This window comes from Thermobia domestica, chromosome 11 (genome assembly GCF_964235325.1).
Source record: "Thermobia domestica chromosome 11, izTheDome1.hap1.1, whole genome shotgun sequence".
Lineage (NCBI taxonomy): Eukaryota > Metazoa > Arthropoda > Insecta > Zygentoma > Lepismatidae > Thermobia > Thermobia domestica.
The window spans coordinates 86,813,441-86,837,286 of NC_137464.1; the positions used below are offsets into that span (position 1 = coordinate 86,813,441).

Genomic DNA, 23,846 nt, shown 5'->3' on the forward strand with positions numbered 1-23,846 from the left:
TCTACACAAACAAGATGACTTCTCCGGGAGTTAGTTCAACACAAACGCTGAGAAATGTTCGCGTTAATTATACAGATGAAGAAGATTCTGACATAAGTTGTGGATCCTCAGATGTCTATAAACCAGATTCTAACGCGGGAACGTTTGAGACAGGAAGGCATATTTTGCAGGGTTGATATGTTTAAAACAAAATGTTTAAAACAAGTGTTTAAAACATGTTTAAAACGAGGGCTGTTGTTTTATTCAGTTTGTTTTAAACGTTTTAAACAAATTGTTTTAAACGTGTTTTTTTTCGATGCTGGTTGGACATGTTTAAAACAACTAAAATATCAGATTGAAGAAGCTAATTTAATTTTCTAACAAACAACCCATCCTCCGCAGGGTTTGTGCATGGAGTAAATTACAAGCAGAGTTATATTCTTATTATAACAGCAATTACTGAACGAAATTCTGCACATCAGTGTGCTTATAACTAAACCAATAGAAGTTCAAGTGAAGTATTTGAACATTTCATGAGATATACACCATTGAAAAGCTTATAGACCACAACTTCCAACGAGATAATATGCGTCAAATTCCCGCCGTATTCGTAGAAAAAGAACAGACATAAAAAAATCATTAAAAATATGAAAATATTGACTTTGCGGGGCCCTGGCAACCCTTGCAGTTACCTGCGCTGACAAAATGATGCTAATGTGTAGGCCACATACTTGTGACAATAATATAAGAAATGGTAGCCATTGCTGCCATTGCGTAATGAATTCGTTTTATGTAGGAAATATTTTTTAAAAAAATATGCGCAGAAAAACATTCATTGAATTAGACATTCTCTCCCCTCCCCCACTATAGTACCACGTCCATATGCAAATCATTTTTGCTGCACACATCATGTATACGAACAATAATTATGCTTCTAGACCACTTCAGTGAAATATATCTTGTGTTATACGGGACCGTCCCGAAAATAAATGTAAATTAACCAAATTTGACCCCCTCTTCCTCTATAAACAACAAGTACACATACAGGTTACTATCATGTAGGGGACTTCTTCATTGCTTCACATACCAATTTTTATGGATGTACCACACAGAGGGGAAGAATACCCGCCAAAACCTGATGAAAAAAAATTCATCCTCCCTCTCTCGGCCGTACATACGTACCCCGTATATACATAAAATGCAAGTGACGGAAAGCTTTATCTCTCAAAAATACTTTGGTACCAAATCACCTTTCTAGCTTAATTAAGGACTGAGCTATTGATGTTTGTTGTAAAAATAAATGTAATTTACGTCAAAAAACTGAAACTCCAAAAATTGGCTAACTTTGTCCCCTCCCTGCTCCCCATAATAAGCAAGAAGTACAAATCAGGGTTGGCAAAAACCATGGTTTTTATTGAAAAAACAAAAAAAAACGTTTTTTTGGTTTAAACCGGTTCTTTTGGTTTAAATAATTTGCTCTATATATTCATATCATATATGGACAGAAATAAGTTTGTTTCGCCTTGATGTTATTATGCAACTACCGGGTTATGCTGGAAGGGATCACATAAGCTTAAAGCGGAATAAAAATCGTTTCTCGAGTTACATCCGAGAGAAATTGTCCTCCATTTGAACTCGGAACCAGGACTAATTGGCCACAAATGCGATACGTCTGCCGACTCACTCACGAAGGAATCCTGATAAAAATACGTTGTACTGATCTTTACATGCTTCTTAATATAACTGTCAAGAGTCATTTCAGAAGGACAAAAAGATAAACAGTTGCACAAGTGAAAGCATTATACAGAATTACATATGGACAATTTCAAAGTACTACGGAGTACAGAAGAACTAATTTAGTTCGAGTTAGTTAACAGCAACTTTTATTGGTCCAAATTAAAGAAATACAACGACTTAATTTGCATATTAGTAAGAAATGTGAATAAAGATACGAATTATTTGAGTCCACTTTGGCTCAGACTCATTTATACATAAATAAATACCAAAGAGACTTCTCATTTCACTAAATGTCTCTCGTGGGGTCTGACCCCCCTCCCCCCACACAAAAAGTACGGCATTTCGATGTATTTTATCAATAGTAAACATTAAAACGAAACAATATTTAGAATTTTTCTTTGATTGCAATTAAATAAAAACAATAATAACAACTACAAAAAAAAATCACAAAACAAACATTTATAAACTTATATATATATATATATAAAGTTGCTTATGCAGTATAATCTTTTTGAATAATGAATGGGGAATTTAGGTCTGAATATAATACGAATAATATACGGGAGTGAAACGTGATAACCCACAAACGTGTGTTCATCAAGATTTTACAAACACTTACACTTTTAGGAACATTTTTCGTTTTTTGGTTTAAACCAGCCAACCCTGGTACAAAAACACGATATTACCATGTAGTAACCTACTTCATTGCTTCATGTAACAATTTTTATGAATCTATTCCCCAAGAGGGGGAACGGCCCCCAAAAAACTGTTGAAAAAAAAAACACGATATTTACCCTCCTCCCACATACATAAAATGCACACCAGGAAAGTTGCATCTTTGAGGAATAAATTAGTACCAAAACCATCTTCCAGCCTTAATTTGAGGTTTAAGACTGAGCCATTGAGGTTTAAAGCCCTGACACAGCAGTTGCGTCAATGGGCATTTAAAGATTAAGAATGCAGACGTCCAGTAGAACGTAACACAAAGAAACTAAACTACATAATCTGTGAACGGAGATCGGGAAAATCCCGATTTTTTCTCCGGAATTGAACATTTGGGCGGATCGAGATTAGGGAAGTTCCCGAAATTTGATATAGCGGTTGAATATAGATGGCAAGCAGTACCTAAGAGTGTAAAAATGTAATATATATGCTTATGTAGATTATTGTTTTAAACAAAATAAACGTTTTAAACATGTTTTTTTCTTGTTTAAAACAAAGTACTTTGTTTTAAACGTTAAAAACGTTTTAAACAAAAAAAACATGTTTTAAACATAAAAAACGTTTTTTATGATTTTTTTAAAAAAAACATGTTTTTTTTCAACCCTGATATTTTGTTTATTGGTCAAATTAGATCAACAGAGTAATATTGTGTTTCTTATCCTGTGTTATGAATTCTAGTTAAACTGTTCAGATGCCAAAGTGAACTAACTTTAAAAAACAGTTTGCGAACGCTCGTGTGAGTGACATATTAGATGTATAACAGTATGGCAAATCCCGCAAGTATATTACACACTAAATGTTAAAATTATTGAGTATTAGTAACCAAATGCGGAATAGTATACTTATTTTCAGAGCAATTTGTATTTAGTTCATTTTGGCATGTCAAGAGTATTATCACTTTTCATCAGTTCGAACGAAAAGAGGTGGATCATAGCAATGAATAGAACTCTCAGAATCCTGATGTATGAGCAACTGACGAAACAACAGTAGTATTACATTAAGTACGTTGCTCAAGTGCAAGCCTGAAGCGTTTGGCCAGTCCTCACATCGGAGATACTCGTACTTTACTATTTTCGCCTCGCCAATTCGAGTAGGTTACTTAGTTTGGTTTGTTTGATTCAACAATGGGAAAATACAGTTAATTCTCAGGTTGGTCCTTGTACTTCAGAAAACGAAGGAAGTATTAAAGGTTTGTGACGTCAGCTGACTTGTTTGTTACTTTTGTGTAATGCATGGACATCAATCCCACTTTTAGTATCAAAAATATCCTACTTTGAGTTTCCTGAAGAAAATAAACTACAATCAACGAGTTAAAAAACTCAAAATGTATCTCTTCCTTGCAAGGAGTGGCCAAATGCCAGTTGATCCAATCTGTTCAGGGTTTTCAAGTTGTTGTTACAAAGTAAATTTGAAAATAGTCGTACTACAAGTACGACCCATGACCCGAATAGCTGTTTGACCCGACTCGAAGCTTAAAAGCTTTCCTGACCCGTAACACGAGTACATCTGACCCGACCCATGACCCGAGTTACTCTGACCCGATCCGTGTCCCGAGTTCCCTTACCTGATTCGACCCGTTTGTGAGCACTAATTAGTACAGAGGGAAAGCTGACAGTATTCTACTTTCTGCGAGTTACAACAGACTTTTCAAAATATAACTCGCACAAACTAGAATACTGTCAGCATTCTCTCTTCGTGTCAATGGCAAACCAAATATCAAAGTCTTATGCCATAGTGAACTAAGTTACAATTTGTACTAATATTATTGTATTTTGCACTATTATTTTGTTGTTACCCACTTAATATTCGTCATAGTTAAAAGATCAAAATTTGTAACAAAAGATAGAAATAAAGCTATATTTTCGAGTGTTAGGTAGATTTTTTGAAACAACTAAAACTTTAAGCCTCGATTTCTCGAAAAGCTGGTTTTGGCGGTTGGTTCACTTTGGAATGAGACCATCCTTATAGAATGTATTTTTTGATATCATCGTTATTTTTTTTTTTCATTTTTTAAATGTTTACAGTCAGTTCTAAATTGAATAAATGAGTGTATTTTGCGCACAAATAGTTGAATGTGTTAGTAACCTTCAATTATTCATTTTCTATTACAGAACTATTTAAGAAAGCATTGTTGCACTATTTCACGCTTATTTTATGAGTGTTAAAAATACATATTGTAACAAATTACTTAATTGGAAAAATGAAATGAAATCTTTGAGTTTCATTTCATTTTTCCAATAAGTAATTGGATTGCTTATTTGCAAAGCAGTGCGACACAAAACATTGTTTCAAGTTTTCGAATGTGAAATTTCGTCTATTGTGTCTCAACATCGCGCTAGACATGACAAGCAGTAATGGAGGTCATGTTAAAGTTTGCAACATCTTGAGACGTGGTTTATCATTTAAGATTGCACTGATTTTACTGGCCTTACTGTAGCCAGTAAAAAATCAGCGGAAAAAAATCTAAGTCTACTTTGGGGCAGTTTGCACAAATATCTTTTGCGCATCTACGAAAGAAATGGCTGCAGTAAAAGTGAATTATCTGCAAATAAATTACCAATCAACGCTTCTCCAGTCTTCACCATGTAGGGAGCTTTGTCACTGAGAAACAGGAGCATATTTTCATATTTGATATCCCCAGACCATAGAATAGACATCACACCATTGACTACTTTGGCATTGTCTTGTCGTTACATTTATCAACTACTTGACACGCTAGAAGAACAGATTTACATGGATCACATGTCATTACACCGACGACGATATTCACAATCATCCGCATCTCTTTCTCTGTAGTTTCATCAACTGAGACTCATATTAATTTTTCTTGAATTTCCTTCCTTGTAGCGGTCAGTGTTTCTTCGTACATATGACATTTTTACTTAATGTTGTCTGGTGTACTATATACTGTTGCAAAAACTGTTCCAACCAAGGGTCAGGGTGGTTGTACCGCAAATCCATTGTAGGCATACTACGTCTGAGAGAATATGATGAGATATGGAGATCACCAAAGTGTAATGTGCTATAGACGATAGGGAGAGGAGCTAGAGGTCCTGGAACTTAAAAAGTCAAACATAGCATATAATGGGCAGTATGCAACTTGGAATTGAAGCCCGCACCAAGTGAACATTGTGGTAGACAAACATCTTGTGCGTGGATTTCCTCGGGGTTCTCCCGTTTCCTCCCACTTTCTTCATTCCACCATTTCATTCATTTCTCATCATCACCGTCTCCTTTAGCCTAACCGGCATAATCGTTGGACGTGAAACTCAAAGATGTCATGATGTTGAAATTGAATATTTTGAAAATGGATAGAGCAATCGGAATGAAACATTACGAATTTAATAATGATAAAAAGTAGTAACGAAATATATAAACAGTATTGTCATCTGTGAAACGGTGTTGCCAACTTACAATAAAATGTATTTTCCTGAAATGGCATCATATACGTATATAGTAATACAAAAATTTAAATTACACTAGTAAGGAAGAAAAAGATAGCAAACTTTGGCGATCCAGTATTGCAAACTATGGACATTATATCAAGTTCAATAAGAAGAATCGACATTGTCCCAGTTGAAGCTTGTTTATTTGAGACAGTTTGCAACACTGTGGTCTTTGCTTTACATATATTGTGCAGCATTACTAGGGGTACGAAATATACAATAAACGGATGTAGTGCTATTTGAAATGGTTCAACTTTACAATAGGTTCGCAACAGTGTTAACCAGTGACATCACAGTTTGGCTTCAGATATTCACCTTTGTGACAAATAAATTCTCTCAAAACAAAAGCCACTACCTTACACATATAACAATCTGCTGTCACACAACAAGTGAAATCGCACCCGAATTCGCATCACAGTGAATTCGCATCTATAGAGGAGTTGGTGTGTTAAACATTGATTGTTTCTTCCATTTGTTGATAAACTGCTGTCAATTTTTCCACCATGCTTTTTTATATATGTTTTTAAAGTTTCATATATGTTTTTAAATTTAAAGTTATCAAGAGACTCGTGACCTGTGTCATTGCTGGTTGCGATATACAAGCCTTATTCAATAAATACTGCAAATGTGCTTTTGTACAAGTAGAATATTTATTATAAGCTGAGAGATAACTAGATCGCTATTTTTCAATGTACCTATTGTTCAATTCATCTACACTAGCACTTGGTAAGAGCACTGCTTCCACAGGGAAATATATTTTGGACACTTGCGTAAGCCCTTATGCAGGGATGTAATGGGGAGTATAGGAAAGTATACGACGTGACGTGTACCTAATTAATATTTTTATAATCCAGCGCATATTCACCTTAAATTAATGAAGGAACGAGCTCATACAGGGGTGGGTATACGAAGTATACTTGAAAACGGTCGAGGGAATACCTATACAAAATTCTAGCATTATATCACTCCTTTCTTCATCACCAATTGGGCTTCCTCGTCATTCTGGAAATTCGATCTACTCTGTACATCAGAGGGCCCAAATGTTGAAATCTTAAAGTTTAAGATCAAGGGCAGCGTAAGTAGTCAAACCGAAGGTTCTTGATGATACAATGTGATGCTGGAGGCATGTGATATCGCATTGTCATGGAGGAAAATCACATAATTGGACACCCGGCCAAGTCTACTCTGCAGAATGGGGCTGATTTCAGTTAAATGCGCAGAAAGTTGGAGCAGATCGTACTGTTTACGTTATGAACTCTGAGTATGGAATGTTCAAGAATTGATAAACTGTGGTCCCAATACAAATTTATCTTTTCCACCACTTACTTTTGAGTATACACTTTCTTCTGTGTGGAAGGCGGAGGATGTTACCATTCCATCGTTGTCCTCTTGCGTTTGGATTCATAGAAATAAATCCAACTCCCAAATTTCATTTCTAGTGCTAATACGATGAGAAAATTGTCCAGTGATGTACACATGAACATGTCTGTCTTTCATTTACAGTGTCAAACGTTTATGAACACACCTCGTTTACACTATTAAACATCAATGAGTCATGAATAATATGGTGGGCTCATCCTGCACTTATATTATCTATGACGCAATTTCATATATAATAGTTGGCAGTTTTCCTTTAACATTGTTGCTTTTCATGGCTGCAGTGAAACGTTGACTTGAACGCGGAGGATCTTCAACACTGCTTGTTCCTGTTCCAACTTCTCCTCTGAACCACTTTTTCTTATTTTTTATTGAAATGAGAAATACAATAATCGTTTCCTAAAATTTTCATTAATATTTTCACGAATAGGCCAAAGCCCTGTCATTTAGAGTAAAACGACATAATAATATGTACAAGAATTGGATTTGTTAATTACAAAATGCTTTCAAGAAAGCTTATTTTTCGCAAAATTGTTTACAATTTCAAACCTGAGTCTTAAACCTGCAAGGAAATATAAACTTAGGTCTTCACTGTACCATTAACTATTCATTTACAATTAATCTTACAGATCATCCAAATGTGAAACTTTTTATAACCCACGGAGGCCTCTTCAGTTTACAAGAAGCCGTATATCATGGGATCTGCGTTCTGGGTTTTCCAATTTTTGCAGATCAGGATCTGAATATGGTTAAAGCAGTTGATGCGGGAATTGGTAACAAAATTCCTCTGGAAGATCTCACTAAAGATAGACTCCTGAGCACTATACGGGGATTACTTCAAAACAGAAGGTAATGTTTTTCACACTTTATTTACGATTCTGATATGGTACGACCTTTGAAAAAATACGTTTTAGAAAATTACTAAAAACATTGCTAAAATTACTAATAGTATTAGGTTGTTGAGAGATTCCTAAAAGTACTAATAGGATTATGCTGTTGAAATATATGTATGGAGTGTGGTATCGTGCGTGTGTGAGACATGGATTCTAGAAGAGGAGAAACATTGGTGCTATTTGAATACTGTTCAAAATTGGGTGCGTGGTTAAGGTGTCAAACGAAGAAGTATTGGAAATGGTTGGAGACCAATAAAAATTTCCAAATAATTTATAAAATAAACGTTTATTAAAATTTGTTTTTTCGAAAATTTCACTAAGTACACATCCCACATTGATGGCTTATAACTCGGGAACCAACAGCTTATGCATCATAATATTTTACATTCTCCTATACAAAATCAAGGTTTATCTTCATGGCAAGATTGATCCAGGTCGAATGAATTCAATGTATATTTATTTTGTTTTCGAAAATGTGTCCCAAAATTGGCTGGGCCTTCACTCCGAAACATAAGTCTGCAGCAAGTCAGGCCTACCACCATTCCAAGTTTAATTACCAGATAGGAATAGTTCGCTGTATGTTTCATTAGTTTCGGAAAACGTGATCCAAAATTTGATAGCACTTAATTCGTACCAAAGGCCTGCTTGCCTAACGTAATATTTCACATGCTTGTTTAGCGGGTCATAGTCTTCCACCACGCCATGTTTCATCTATAACAGATGAGTCCAGTTTAATTCTTGTGATAAATCATGTCCTTAATTTTTCAGGAAAAATCAACGAAGGAGTCTATTGGACGAAAAGAGTCTATTGGACAATATCCTGTCGTAATCCAATTAAATCAAGGTTGTTAATCTTTTCACCTTTTCGGTTAATTAACAGGTTCTTCCGCCATGGGCTATCGATAGTAAAAATGTAATGCATCGCTCAAATACTGATTTATCATTATAGACATGTATCCCATCTAACTTAGGTCTCGATTTAACCCTTAGACTGCTGCTGTTGTTCCCGTGTTTAATCTCTAGACCAATGGTTCTCACGTGGATATTAACGGCCCTATGGGAGATTTGTTTCCAAAGGGGCGATTGGGGGATGATATACTGTTTAGGAGTTTGAGATTGCATGACCTGTTAGACTTTCTATCATTGGACGAAAGCTTTTACATATTTTGCAAATCATCAAAAGTTTAGTTATTTTTACAAATACTAATAATAATAACTATTATTATTATTATTATTATTATTATTATTATTATTATTATTATTATTATTATTATTATTATTATTATTATTATTATTATTATTATTATTATTTCAATCAACAGCTAAAGATTTGATGATTCTGAGGAACAGGAAAAACCCGGATAAGTTAGCACTTTTTATAGAAATAATAATACATCAGACGTGAAGAGAATAATAATTGGAAACTGACTAGGTAGTAGAGCGTTATGTTGTGAAGTCAGCAAAGCAACAGTATTGTTGGGTCTCAAATTGGTCGTGCTTTTGTGTTGTATTCCGTGGAATTTTATGAGGCGCATGTCAGAAAAGAAAGGCCGATATTTCTTTTAAGAAACAAGAAAATGATAGCAAAAGGAATTTATTATCATTGATATACAATTCCATACAGTGGCTATTTTGCGATGTAGTCATCATGAACCTCTAGGCATTTCTGTGACCTGGCACAAGCTTTCTGATATTCTCTGTGTAAAAATTTGCCACCTGAGAGTGTAGTCAGTCCAGAAGTGATGTCTTGAATGTGTGTGAACCTGGCAGAACCCATTTTCGGAAATTGAAAATTAAACATGTAGATCGTTTGTTCATCGTTTGTTCACGATTGTTCACATAAAATTTTCGTTTGTTCACAATTTATAAACAATTTATACGAAAAACAAAATGAGCGGTGCCAACTTCACACAGCAGAACCCATTTTCAGAAATCGAAAATAAACCATGCAGATCGTTTGTTCATCGTTTGTTCACGATTGTTCACATAAAATTTTCGTTTGTTCACGATTTATAAACAATTTATACGAAAAACAAAATGGGCGGTGCCAACTTCACGCAGCAGAACTCATTTTCAGAAATCGAAAATAAACCATGCAGTTCGTTTGTTCATCGTTTGTTCACGATTGTTCACATAAAATTTTCGTTTGTTCACGATTTATAAACAATTTATACGAAAAACAAAATGGGCGGTGCCAACTTCACGTACCTGAAAATTATTGGAAAACGAAAATTAACCATGTAGATCGTTTGTTCATCGTTTGTTCACGATTGTTTACAAAAAATTTTGGTTTGTTCACGATTTATAAACAATTTATACGAAAAACAAAATGGGCGGTGCCAACTTCACGCAGCAAAACCCATTTTCAGAAATCGAAAATAAACCATGCAGATCGTTTGTTCATCGTTTGTTCACGATCGTTCACATAAAATTTTCGTTTGTTCACGATTTATAAACAATTTATACGAAAAACAAAATGGGCGGTTCCAACTTCACACAGTACAACCCATTTTCAGAAATCGAAAATAAACCATGCAGATCGTTTGTTCATCGTTTGTTCACGATCGTTCACATAAAATTTTCGTTTGTTCACGATTTATAAACAATTTATACGAAAAACAAAATGGGCGGTGCCAACTTCACGTACCTGAAAATTATTGGAAAACGAAAATTAACCATGCAGATCGTTTGTTCATCGTTTGTTCACGATCGTTCACATAAAATTCTCGTTTGTTCACGATCTATAAACAATTTATACGAAAAACAAAATGGGCGGTTCCAACTTCACACAGCACAACCCATTTTCAGAAATCGAAAATAAACCATGCAGATCGTTTGTTCATCGTTTGTTCACGATTGTTCACATAAAATTTTCGTTTGTTCACGATTTATAAACAATTTATACGAAAAACAAAATGGGCGGTGCCAACTTCACGCAGCAGAACCCATTTTCAGAAATCGAAAATAAACCATGCAGATCGTTTGTTCATCGTTTGTTCACGATTGTTCACATAAAATTTTCGTTTGTTCACGATTTATAAACAATTTATACGAAAAACAAAATGGGCGGTTCCAACTTCACGCAGCAGAATCCATTTTCAGAAATCGAAAATAAACCATGCAGATCGTTTGTTCATCGTTTGTTCACGATTGTTCACATAAAATTTTCGTTTGTTCACGATTTATAAACAATTTATACGAAAAACAAAATGGGCGGTGCCAACTTCACCCAGCAGAACCCATTTTCAGAAATCGAAAATAAACCATGCAGATCGTTTGTTCATCGTTTGTTCACGATTGTTCACATAAAAGTTTCGTTTGTTCACGATTTATAAACAATTTATACGAAAAACAAAATGGGCGGTGCCAACTTCACGCAGCACAACCCATTTTCACAAATCGAAAATAAACCATGCAGATCGTTTGTTCATCGTTTGTTCACGATTGTTCACATAAAATTTTCGTTTGTTCACGATTTATAAACAATTTATACGAAAAACAAAATGGGCGGTGTCAACTTCACGTACCTGAAAATTATTGGAAATCGAAAATTAACCATGCAGATCGTTTGTTCATCGTTTGTTCACGATTGTTCACATAAATTTTCCTTTGTTCACGATTTATAAACAATTTATACGAAAAACAAAATGGGCGGTGCCAACTTCACGCAGCAGAGCCCATTTTCAGAAATCGAAAATAAACCATGCAGATCGTTTGTTCATCGTTTGTTCATGATTGTTCACATAAAATTTTCGTTTGTTCACAATTTATAAACAATTTATGCGAAAAACAAAATGGGCGGTGCCAACTTCACGCAGCAGAACCCATTTTCAGAAATCGAAAATAAACCATGCAGATCGTTTGTTCATCGTTTGTTCACGATTGTTCACATAAAATTTTCGTTTGTTCACGATATATAAACAATTTATACGAAAAACAAAATGGGCGGTGCCAACTTCACGCAGCAGAACCCATTTTCAGAAATCAAAAATAAACCATGCAGATCGTTTGTTCATCGTTTGTTCATGATTGTTCACATAAAAGTTTCGTTTGTTCACGATTTATAAACAATTTATACGAAAAACAAAATGGGCGGTGCCAACTTCACGTACCTGAAAATTATTGGAAATCGAAAATAAACCATACAGATCGTTTGTTCATCGTTTGTTCACGATTGTTCACATAAAGGTTTTGTTTGTTCACGATTTATAAACAATTTATACGAAAAACAAAATGGGCGGTGCCAACTTCACGTACCTGAAAATTATTGGAAATCAAAAATTAACCACGCAGATAGTTTGTTCATCGTTTGTTCACGATTGTTCACATAAATTTTCCTTTGTTCACGATTTATAAACAATTTATACGAAAAACAAAATGAGCGGTGCTAACTTCACACAGCAGAACCCATTTTCAGAAATCGAAAATAAACCATGCAGATCGTTTGTTCATCGTTTGTTCACGATTGTTCACATAAAATTTTCGTTTGTTCACGATTTATAAACAATTTATACGAAAAACAAAATGGGCGGTGCCAACTTCACGCAGCAGAACCCATTTTCAGAAATCGAAAATAAACCATGCAGATCGTTTGTTCATCGTTTGTTCACGATTGTTCACGATGTATAAACATTTAATACGAAAAACAAAATGGGCGGTGCCAACTTCACGTACCTGAAAGTTATTGGAAATCGAAAATTAACCATGCAGATAGTTTGTTCATCGTTTGTTCACGATAGTTGACATAAAATTTTCGTTTGTTCACGATTTATAAATTATTTATACGAAAAACAAAATGGGCGGTGCCAACTTCACGTACCTGAAAATTATTGGAAATCGAAAATAAACCATGCAGATCGTTTGTTCATCGTTTGTTCACGATTGTCCACATAAAAGTTTCGTTTGTTCACGATTTATAAACAATTTATACGAAAAACAAAATGGGCGGTGCCAACTTCACGTACCTGAAAATTATTGGAAATCAAAAATTAACCACGCAGATAGTTTGTTCATCGTTTGTTCACGATTGTTCACATAAAATTTTCGTTTGTTCACGATTTATAAACAATTTATACGAAAAACAAAATGGGCTGTGCCAACTTCACGTACTTGAAAATTATTGGAAATCGAAAATTAACCATGCAGATCGTTTGTTCATCGTTTGTTCACGATTGTTCATATTAAATTTTCGTTTGTTCACGATATATAAACAATTTATACGAAAAACAAAATGGGCGGTGCCAACTTCACGTACCTGAAAATTATTGGAAATCGAAAATTACCCATGCAGAGCGTTTGTTCACGATTGTTCCCATAAAATTTTCGTTGGTTCACGATTTATAAATAATTTATACCAAAAAGAGAATGGATAGTTACATCTTCACGTACCTAGAAATATGGCGGATGTCGCAAATGAAGTCTCCAGGAGGATTTAAAATTATTTTTATATATAAACCTTGACAAACCAGTTTTCGGTTTTGACGGGAAGTTTGATACAGCCACATATGTAGCGGAAGACATCAGGCTTAGTTATGCATCTGTATTTAGTTGAAGAAGCCGTGATCCAATTGGAAGACTGGAAAAAGAGTGTGTTAAGAACGTATACAGACGAATCATATTTAAGAAGAAAAAATTAAACAACTTTCTTAGTTCTTGTGAAACCATATATTTTTAATTACATCATTTAGTCCTGTTAAAAGTTATTTGAGAAAATTAAAACAACAATCGCCATCTGGCAAATATGAGATGCATTTGACAAGGTAAAAGAACGTGCGGGTAATTGACCCCCGTGAAGTTAGGGACCAAAAGTTTAATAAATCAATACTTTTTTAGAGTTCTGAGTAGCACTCAAAGTGTTCTAGAGTTCTTGCTAGGTTAGACCAATAGTTCTAGGTAAATAAAGATTTTATACCGATTTTAAAGTTTCGCTGCTAACTTCACGGAAAACCAAAAATCTTAAAATGTCTATACTTTTTAGAGTTCTGAGTAGCACTCAAAGAGTTCTAGAATTCTTGCTAGGTTAGACCAATAGTTCTGGGTAAATAAAGATTTTATAGCGGTTTTAAAGTTTCGGTGCGAACTTCACGCAACACCAACAATCTTAAAATGTCTATATTTTTTTTAGAGTTCTGAGTAGCACTCAAAGAGTTATAGAGGTCTTGCTAGGTTAGACCAATAGTTCTGGGTAAATAAAGATTGTATAGCGATTTAAATTGTCGCTGATAACTTCATTCAAAACCGAAAATCTTAAAATGTCTTTATGTATTTAGAATTGTCAATAGCACTTGAAGAGTTCTAAAGTTTCTCATGAAAATTTAGAACAATTCTTGCAAAATAAGGGAATAAATGGGAAATAAATGTTTCGTCATAATGTACTGACCACACATGCATTCGGTGCAAATGATTAGCAAGTATATAACACGTGCCTAATAAAATTTAAACAATGTTACCCAAAACATAGGAATCGACAAGTGCTACTCAAAACTCTCATCAGAACTCTATTTCATCACGAAATAAAAGAGTTCTAACACCTTGCTCACAGTCGGCTTGCGAGTGTCCCATAAATTATTAATCTAAATTCTTATAGAATATATTAATAGAGCTTGAGTAGTGCTAGTGAGAACTCTCATCGGAACTCTATTTCATTGCGAAATAAAAGAGTTCTATCACCTTGTTCAGAGTCTGTTTGCGAGTGGCGCATAAATTGTTAATTTAAATTGTTAGAAATAAATATTTAACCATTCTACCAACAGAACCCTGTAGAACTTCACGAGTGCTACTCGGAACTCTTACCCAGCACCAAAATGTACAGTACCAAAATGTACTACATCCACATATAAAACCAGAAGGTACCATATCCATAATTTCTAAAATTTTAAATATTTTATTAAAAATTACTAATTACATGTATTCACCGAATTATGTATCATAAAAATAAATTGTAAAATATTCTACCTACATGAAACTGAATCACCATTCTACAGCAAAATTTAATGATCATATTTGTTTTTTTCTATTTCCTTTAAAAATTCCTAACTGTGATATAGTACATTTTATAAACAAGCTCCTCAGTTGTTGATTTAAGTTGCTATAAAATAAAAAGTTAACCATTCCCGGATAGGAAACAGCATAATCTTCGAGTATTGACTAATGGGCATTATCGTATATTTTGTGACCTGTTTATAATTTTAAAAAGAAATTTTGTCGCCTGACTTTTTTTTTAACAATGTCAACAATAATCCTTTTGTTTAACAATGTCAACAAGAACTCTGCAGCAAATACCATAAAAAATACTATCTCATATATAAAAGAGAACGTACAAATCCTTTGTTAGCTCATCACGCTAATACGGCTGAACCAATTTCTTTCATTTTTGGGGGGTTATTAAGATTTGGACCCTAGATGGTTTTTATCATATCACTTTAATTTTCAATTACCAGTGTCTTGAGATAATTGACCATTCAAGTGTCCATAACGTACAAATCCTTTGTTAGCTCATCATAGCTAAATCTAACCGTATTTATATGCAACCCACATGACCGTGTCACTCGGCGGGTTAACATAAATGACAGGCGATATAATGTTAACATTTACTCCAATCTTCTATGGTTTTTATCATATCACTTGAAAGCGAAAAAGTAAAAATTATCTAAGTAACAAAGTTTATTGCGTTCCGGGGTGACCCCAGCGAAGCGGGGTGAACGCTGCTAGTCTACTATATAAAAGAGAACGCACAAATCCTTTGTTCCCTCATCACGGTAATACGGCTGAACCAATTTCTTTTATTTTTGGGGGGTTATTAGGATTTGGACCCTAGATGGTTTTTATCATATCACTTTAATTTTTAATTACCAGTGTCTTGAGATAATTGACCATTCAAGTGTCCATAACGTACAAATCCTTTGTTAGTTCATCATAGGTAAAAATAAACGTATTTATATGCAACCCGCATGACCGTGTCACTCGGCGGGTTAACATAAATGACAGGCGATATAATGTTAACATTTACTGCAATCTACTATGGTTTTTATCATATCACTTGAAAGCGAAAACTTCCGGGGTGACCGCAGCGAAGCGGGGCGGGTTAACATAAATGACAGGCGATATAATGTTAACATTTACTGCAATCTTCTATGGTTTTTATCATATCACTTGAAAGCGAAAAAGTAAAAATTATCTAAGTAACAAAGTTTATTGCGTTCCGGGGTGACCGCAGCGAAGCGGGGTGAACGCTGCTAGTATATATTGTTTCCGTTTATTGTTTATTCCTTTTATATAAAAAAATGAAATTTACATTGACAATATAATAAAATAAATTGTTTTCAGCTGAAATTGTATACGTAGCGGAAGTAGTAGCTTAAGGTGACCATCAAGTGGTCCACATAGTTCCGCCTTAGAAATTATCTCATTCTAGTAAAAGGTACAATTATTACTTTTATACAAAATTATCGCATATTAAATGCAAGTAGTGTTATCTAAAAATATTTTTACATACTACACTGAAGAATGGACGTGCCTGAAGTTGGCCCCCCCACCTCTCCCAAATTACACCAAACGTTGCACATCGTTAGTGCATCGTTAGTGCACGTTAGTGCATTTAGAACTAACGTTAGTGCTATCAGCGTTTACGAGATATTGAAGATTTTTGGTGGGGGGGGCCAACTTCATATGAAGTTAGCCCCCGACCCATCTTTATGCAGACAGATTTTCACAAAACTTAGACCATCGTTAGTGCATCGTTAGTGCACTTAAACACACTAAGCACTAACGTTAGTGCTACCATATTTTGGGATTTATTCAAGATTTTCGGTGGGAGGGCCAACTTCAGAAATATCAAATTCTATATAAATAGAGGTAGAAACATGGAGTTAACGGCAATCGTTAGTGCATCGTTAGTGCACTTAAACCTACTAAGCACTAACGTCAGTGCTACCATATTTTGGGATTTATTCAACATTTTTGGTGGGGGGGCCAACTTCAGAAATATCAAATTCTATACAAATAGAGGTAGAAATATAGAGTTAACGGCAATCATTAGTGCATCGTTAGTGCACTGAAACCTACTTAGCACTAACGTTAGTGCTACCATATTTTGGGATTTATTCAAGATTTTTGGTGGGGGGGCTACTTCAGAAATATCAAATTCTATACAAATAGAGGTAGAAACATAGAGTTAACGGCAATCGTTAGTGCATCGTTAGTGCACCTAAACGCAGTAAGCACTAACGTTAGTGCTACCATATTTTGGGATTTATTCAAGATTTTTGGTGGGGGCCAACTTCAGAAATATCAAATTCCATGAAAAGTGTCAGTATTTTTAGGAAGCACTAACGAATGCACTAATTACTTTGGTAGTGCTTGAAGTGGGCGTAAATTCATGGTGACCACCAAAGATATTTTACTTGTACTACTTACACTAATTAAGCACTAACGTTAGGGGTTGGTGCACGAAGAAGCACTAAGGATTGTACTAGAAGTAATCATTAGTGCTTTTTAATTTGGCAGAAATTTGACATAGTGAAAAACTCCCTTAAATTTCTTATGTGAGTTTCCTGAGATGTAACTGGCCATAACTACACTAATAGTGAAGCACTAACAAAACTAAAAGGATTTTCTAGAAGCACGAACGATGCACTAAAGAAAGGCACTAATTTTTTCGTTATTGGTTGAAGTGGGGGCTCCAAGTTCATGAAGGCTTCCAAAGGTTCTTTTACTTGTAGGACCTACATTAATGAAGAACTAACGTTAGGTGTTAGTGCACTATAAAGCACTAACGATTTCAGTAGAAGAGGTCATTAGTGCTTTTGATTTTGGCGGAAATTTGACGCAATGAAAAATTCCCCATTAATTTCTTATGAGACTTTGTGACATATAATTGGTCATATCTACATCAATAGTTAAGCATTAACGGAACTATGGGTGTTTTGCAGAAGCGCTAACGATACATTAAGGAATGGACCTATTCTTCGTTAGTGCTTGAAGTGGGAACCAAGTCCACAAAGGTTTTTTACTTGTAGCACCTACACTAATGAAGCACTAAACTTAGGTGTTGGTGCACTAGGAAGCACTAATGTTACAAGTAAAGAAAACTTTCGAAATTAGCGTGAACTTAGCCCCCACTACAAGAACTAACGAATACATTAGTTTTATTCGTTAGTGCATTGTTAGTATCTTTAGAAGATACAAGTAGTTTCGTTAGTGTTTCACCATTAGTGTGGATACGGCCAATTATAAGTCACAAAACACATGGGGAATTATTCATTACACCAAATTCCCATCGCATTCAAAAGCACTAATTACCTCTGTTAGTGCAATTGTTAGTGCATCGTAAGTGCTTCTTAGAGCACAAACACCTACCGTTAGTGCTTCATTAGTGTAGTGCATCACGAGACTCACAAGAAATTTATGGCAATTTTTTTATTGAATCGAATTTCGCCCAAATTCAAAATCACTAATGATCTCTTCTAGAGCAATCGTTAGTGCATTGTTAGTGCTTCTTAGTGCATCTACACCTAAGGTTAGTGCTTCATTAGTATAGTTGCTACAATTAAAATACATTTTGAGGCGAGAGTGAACTTAGCGCCCCCACTTCAAGCACTAATTAAAAACTTAGTACCATTCGTTAGTGCATTGTTAGGCTTCTAGAAAACACTAACAGTTTAGTTAGTACTTCACTATTACTTTAGTTATGGCTAATTACATGTTACGAAACTCACATAATAAATTTATAGGAAATTTTACATTGCATCAAATTTCCGTTATAACGACTCTATAGAAAAGCGTCGTCAACCTGGTTCGTCTTGTAAAATATCAGTTACGAAGCGATAATTACTTTTCTTTATGCAAAAATCAACTCAGATATTCAAAGATTATTAGTCTCACCTTTATTGCTTGATATGTCTTAAATATTCTCTTTAAGACCGTAAAATACATAAATTCACTTGACTAGGTCAACACATAACATGTACATAGCCACAACTATCCCATAATAATCTCTTACATATATTAAAAACATTCTTCTTTTCTGTTAATTTAAAATGAACATTCTACTAAGTATATTACATATTTATGAACACTTTTTGCCCAAGGTACAGGTTAATATTATACAAACTAAAGTATTTCGTTATAGAAAATGTCGCCCGAAAAAGGGACTGAATATAAAAGTCATTAGTGGGCTTGGCTTTTATATTCAAGAACCACTGGTCTGATTAGATTAATGTTCGTACATTACATATGTTCTTTATATTTTGATCACACCTCGTATATATCTTCATTACTTTTTTTGGTTAACCCTCATATATATATAAAATATTAGTTATTATCATTCACATAAATACATTTACAATAAATCTTTGATTTCATTAATATTTCTCTTTCATTACCTTATTATTTATTCTTTATCATTAAAAACATCGTCGCTTAGAAATATAATTAACGAGGGTGAAACACAAATTATCAAGATTACTAGTTTCGATCATTATTACAAACGATGATGTGACAAATAATATTTGTTCTTTTCGGGCGCATGGTATAACAAATAAGTTAGATGTTGCAATTGTAATGTATACATAGTAGCACTAAGATGTCCAAAATAAAGAAGAATTTCACTCAAGGTAGTCATTGAATAATTGATTTTATAGAATGGATCTTATTCTTAACATAATCTTTGATAATTAAACACAAATCAATCTAATATAAAATAATTTTTGCCTTTAACTAATTATAAATTGAATTATGATTCTTCACATTAATAAGAAAGAATAAAAATTAAACATAACCTACGTTTGAATAATCAAATGGAAGTAAATAAATTTATTTTACAGAAACAAAAGACACCTTTTTGTTATTAAATAATCACATTTTTCATTATTATTGTTATTTTTCATTCTTATTTATTTGATCAAGAATGTTGGGTGTTACTAACTCTTTAACTAGATGCATTTCAAATATTTATAACCATCGTTTTCATTATTAATATTAACACAAACTTTAAAACGAAAATTCACAAGAATCTATAACCAACATGGGTTTAACCTAATTTCGTTAACGGTAATCATGTTACATTCGCACTGGCATATGAATCTAATAAAGTGCATTGTACCGCACAATCATGGTTAGGTTCTACATTAGGTTGTACATGTCTTTCATCGTGATTTGAATTTGGATACGAAGTACCATCTCGTGAACAATGATTATGTCTATACATAGGATTGGTAGCATCTCTAGGATTTCGACATGTATTTCTATTATTTTTGTGTCTACTTCGGTTGATTAGGTTAGGCGGATTCCCTACATAGCCTTGTCTATTTTGTTCATTTTGATTGCTAGAGTATACTCGTCTTAGGTTCGATTCAGTATTATTCATACTTCGGATATTCAAATTCCGAACAGGGACCAAATGATCTGAATTATTCTTATTTTTACCCATTCCTGATTGTGTTAGATTCATAGCATGATATTGAGTTTCGTAGCATTGTACAAGCATTAATAAATGACTGAAACTCATACACTGTGTGGAAAATAAGATCTGCTGTAATTTAAATGGAAGCAAATTGCGAATCGATGCAATTATTCTTGATTCCGATTGCAAGGGATTAACAACCTTTAATTCATTATAGACATTTACAACAAACTCTACAATAGATTTGTGCAATCGAGGATTGAAATGTTGATTTCTAAGAGTGGCATCTCTGTTTGCCAGCAAAAAGTCATTTTCGTAATTCGCGATCAATGCCGCTTTAAATTCCTCATATGTACTAATGTGATCACGTATTGCCTTAAACCATAAGGAACAAGGTGGGAGTAATACATGGGGTATTAATTTCATGTATTGTGATCGGTCGATAGACATTATACTGCATTCGTCTTGGAACTTCTCTAAGAAAGAACTAGCATTTTCATTGCACTTACCACTAAATTTACTCATGGCTTTGATTTCGCTCATCTTGACACTTAACTTTACCTTTCTTTTCTCACTCCTTGTTCTTGTGGTGTGATTGTTCCGGTCCGTAGCGTGTTGTGTCATGATACCATTTATATTTCGTTCATCAGTGATCTTCGGACAATTTTCCTCTAATATAATATCCTCCTCAGATTCCGGCGAAGGCGTATTTATATCCGGTGATTGGGGAAACTCGAAGCGATCACTGCCCAGATTATTGCGATAAATGTTATCTCTAGCCTGTAACGTTTTAATTTCTTCCTGCATAGTAGCCAACTGGATCTTTTGATGTTTAACGGAAGATTCTATTAACGTTAAATCCTTTTTTACAGCGCAGATTTCATGATTTTGATGATCGTGCTTTTCTTGACACTCATCGGCTAACCTTTTTAACTTCTCTTCAAACTGCGAGGATATGTCGTTCATCACATGGACGATTGTTTGTTTCGTATCGTCTGATTTCAGTTCTATCCGTTCTATTCGTTTACTTAATTCTTCATACTGCTTGCTAGCTTCGTTGAATTTCAATTCTATCTTCTGTTCCATGGTCTGGTTAGCTTCATAGAACTTCTGTTCCATGGTCTTGTTAGCTTCGTTGAATTTCAATTCTATCTTCTGTTCCATGGTCTGGTTAGCTTCATAGAACTTCTGTTCCATGTTTGTGTTAGATTCATTGAGCTTCTGTTCCATGGTTTGTTTTATCTCAGTCGTCATTTGCATAATTTGTCGCTGCACAGCTAACAAAAGTCGATCCTCAGATGACAAACTTGGTGTTGCACTAATTTCACCTGGATTACTGGTATTAGATTCCTGTTGCACTATTTCACTATCCATTTTTCTTTTGATGACCTTACCGCTTCGTAATACGGTTAAGTTCGTATTCATAAATGGTAATATCCAAGTAAATTCAGCCCTACTTTCCTTCTTCGGGAACTGAATTTTCAAAAGTCCCGGGTTTCGTAAACCAAATTTTTATAACGACTCTATAGAAAAGCGTCGTCAACCTGGTTCGTCTTGTAAAATATCAGTTACGAAGCGATAATTACTTTTCTTTATGCAAAAATCAACTCAGATATTCAAAGATTATTAGTCTCACCTTTATTGCTTGATATGTCTTAAATATTCTCTTTAAGACCGTAAAATACATAAATTCACTTGACTAGGTCAACACATAACATGTACATAGCCACAACTATCCCATAATAATCTCTTACATATATTAAAAACATTCTTCTTTTCTGTTAATTTAAAATGAACATTCTACTAAGTATATTACATATTTATGAACACTTTTTGCCCAAGGTACAGGTTAATATTATACAAACTAAAGTATTTCGTTATACCGTCAAATTCAAGAGCCCTAATACTTTCTTCTAGTGCAATCGTTAGTGCTTCTAGCAAATACTAACAGTTTCGTTAGTACTTCAATATTAGGGTAGTTATGGACAATTACATGTCACGAAACTCCCATAAGAAATTTAATGGTAATTTTTAATTACATCAAATTTCCGCCAAATTCAAAAGCAGTAATGATATATTCTAGTGCAATTGTTAGTGGTTTTTAGTACACCAACCACTAACGTTAGTACTTCATTAGTGTAGGTGCTACAAGTACAATATTTTTGGAGGGCACGGGAACTTACCCCAACTTCAAGCACTAACAAAAAATTAATGCCATTCGTTAGTGGATCGTTAGTGCTTCTAGAAAGCACTAAAGGTTTCTATGGACTTTGATATTTCTGAAGATGGCCCCCCAACAAAAATCTTGAATAAATTCCAAAACATGGTAATGCTAACGTTAGTGCTTAGTGCACTTAAGTGCACTAACGATGCAATAACGATTGTCGTTAACTGCATGTTTTTACGTCAATTTGTATAGAATTTGATATTTCTGAAGTTGCCCACCTTACCGAAAATCTAGAATAAATCCCAAAATATGGTAGCAGTAACGTTAGTGCTTAGTGCGTTTAAATGCACTAACGAAGCACTAACGATTGCTGTTAAACGCACGTTTCTACATCAATTTGTATGGAATTTGATATTTCTAACGTTGGCATCTAACCAAAAATTTTGAATAAATCCCAAAATACGGTAGAACTGACATTACTGCTTACTGCGTTTAACTGCACTAACAATGCACTAACGATAGCCGTTAACCCTATGTTCCTATCTCTATTTGTAAAGAATTTGATATTTCTGAAGTTGCCCCCCCACCGAAAATCTTGAATAAATCGCAAAATATGGTAGCACTAACGTTAGTGCTTAGTTCGTTTAAGTGCACTAACGATGCACTAACGATTGCCGTTAACTCTATGTTTCTACCCCTATTTGTATAGAATTTGATATTTCTGAAGTTGGCTCCCCCACCAAAAATCTTGAATAAATCCCAAAATATGGTAGCACTAACGTTAGTGCTTGGTGTGTTTAAGTGCACTAACGATGCACTAACGATTGCCACTAACCTCGTGTTTCTACCTCTATTTGTATAGAATTTGATATTTCTGAAGTTGGCCCCCCCACCAAAAATCTTGAATATATCCCAAAATATGGTAGCACTAGCGTTAGTGCTTAGTAGGTTTAAGTGCACTAACGATGCACTAACGATGGTCTAAGTTTTGTGAAAATCTGTTTGCATAAAGATGGGTGGGGGGGGCTAACTTCATATGAAGTTGGTTCCCCCACCAAAAATCTTCAATATTTCGTAAACGCTGATAGCACTAACGTTAGTTCTGAGTGCACTAACGTGCACTA

At 34.4% G+C, this 23,846-nt stretch overlaps 1 protein-coding gene across 1 annotated transcript in view; it reads left to right on the forward strand.

Moving 5' to 3' along the window:
• Positions 1-23,846, forward strand: part of LOC145665202 (UDP-glycosyltransferase UGT5-like) — a 49,109-nt gene that overhangs the window by 19,580 nt on the left and 5,683 nt on the right. The window contains exon 3 of the mRNA XM_081732487.1: positions 7,892-8,111. Coding sequence (XP_081588613.1) covers positions 7,892-8,111 — 220 coding nt within the window. The remainder of the gene's footprint in view (positions 1-7,891; positions 8,112-23,846) is intronic.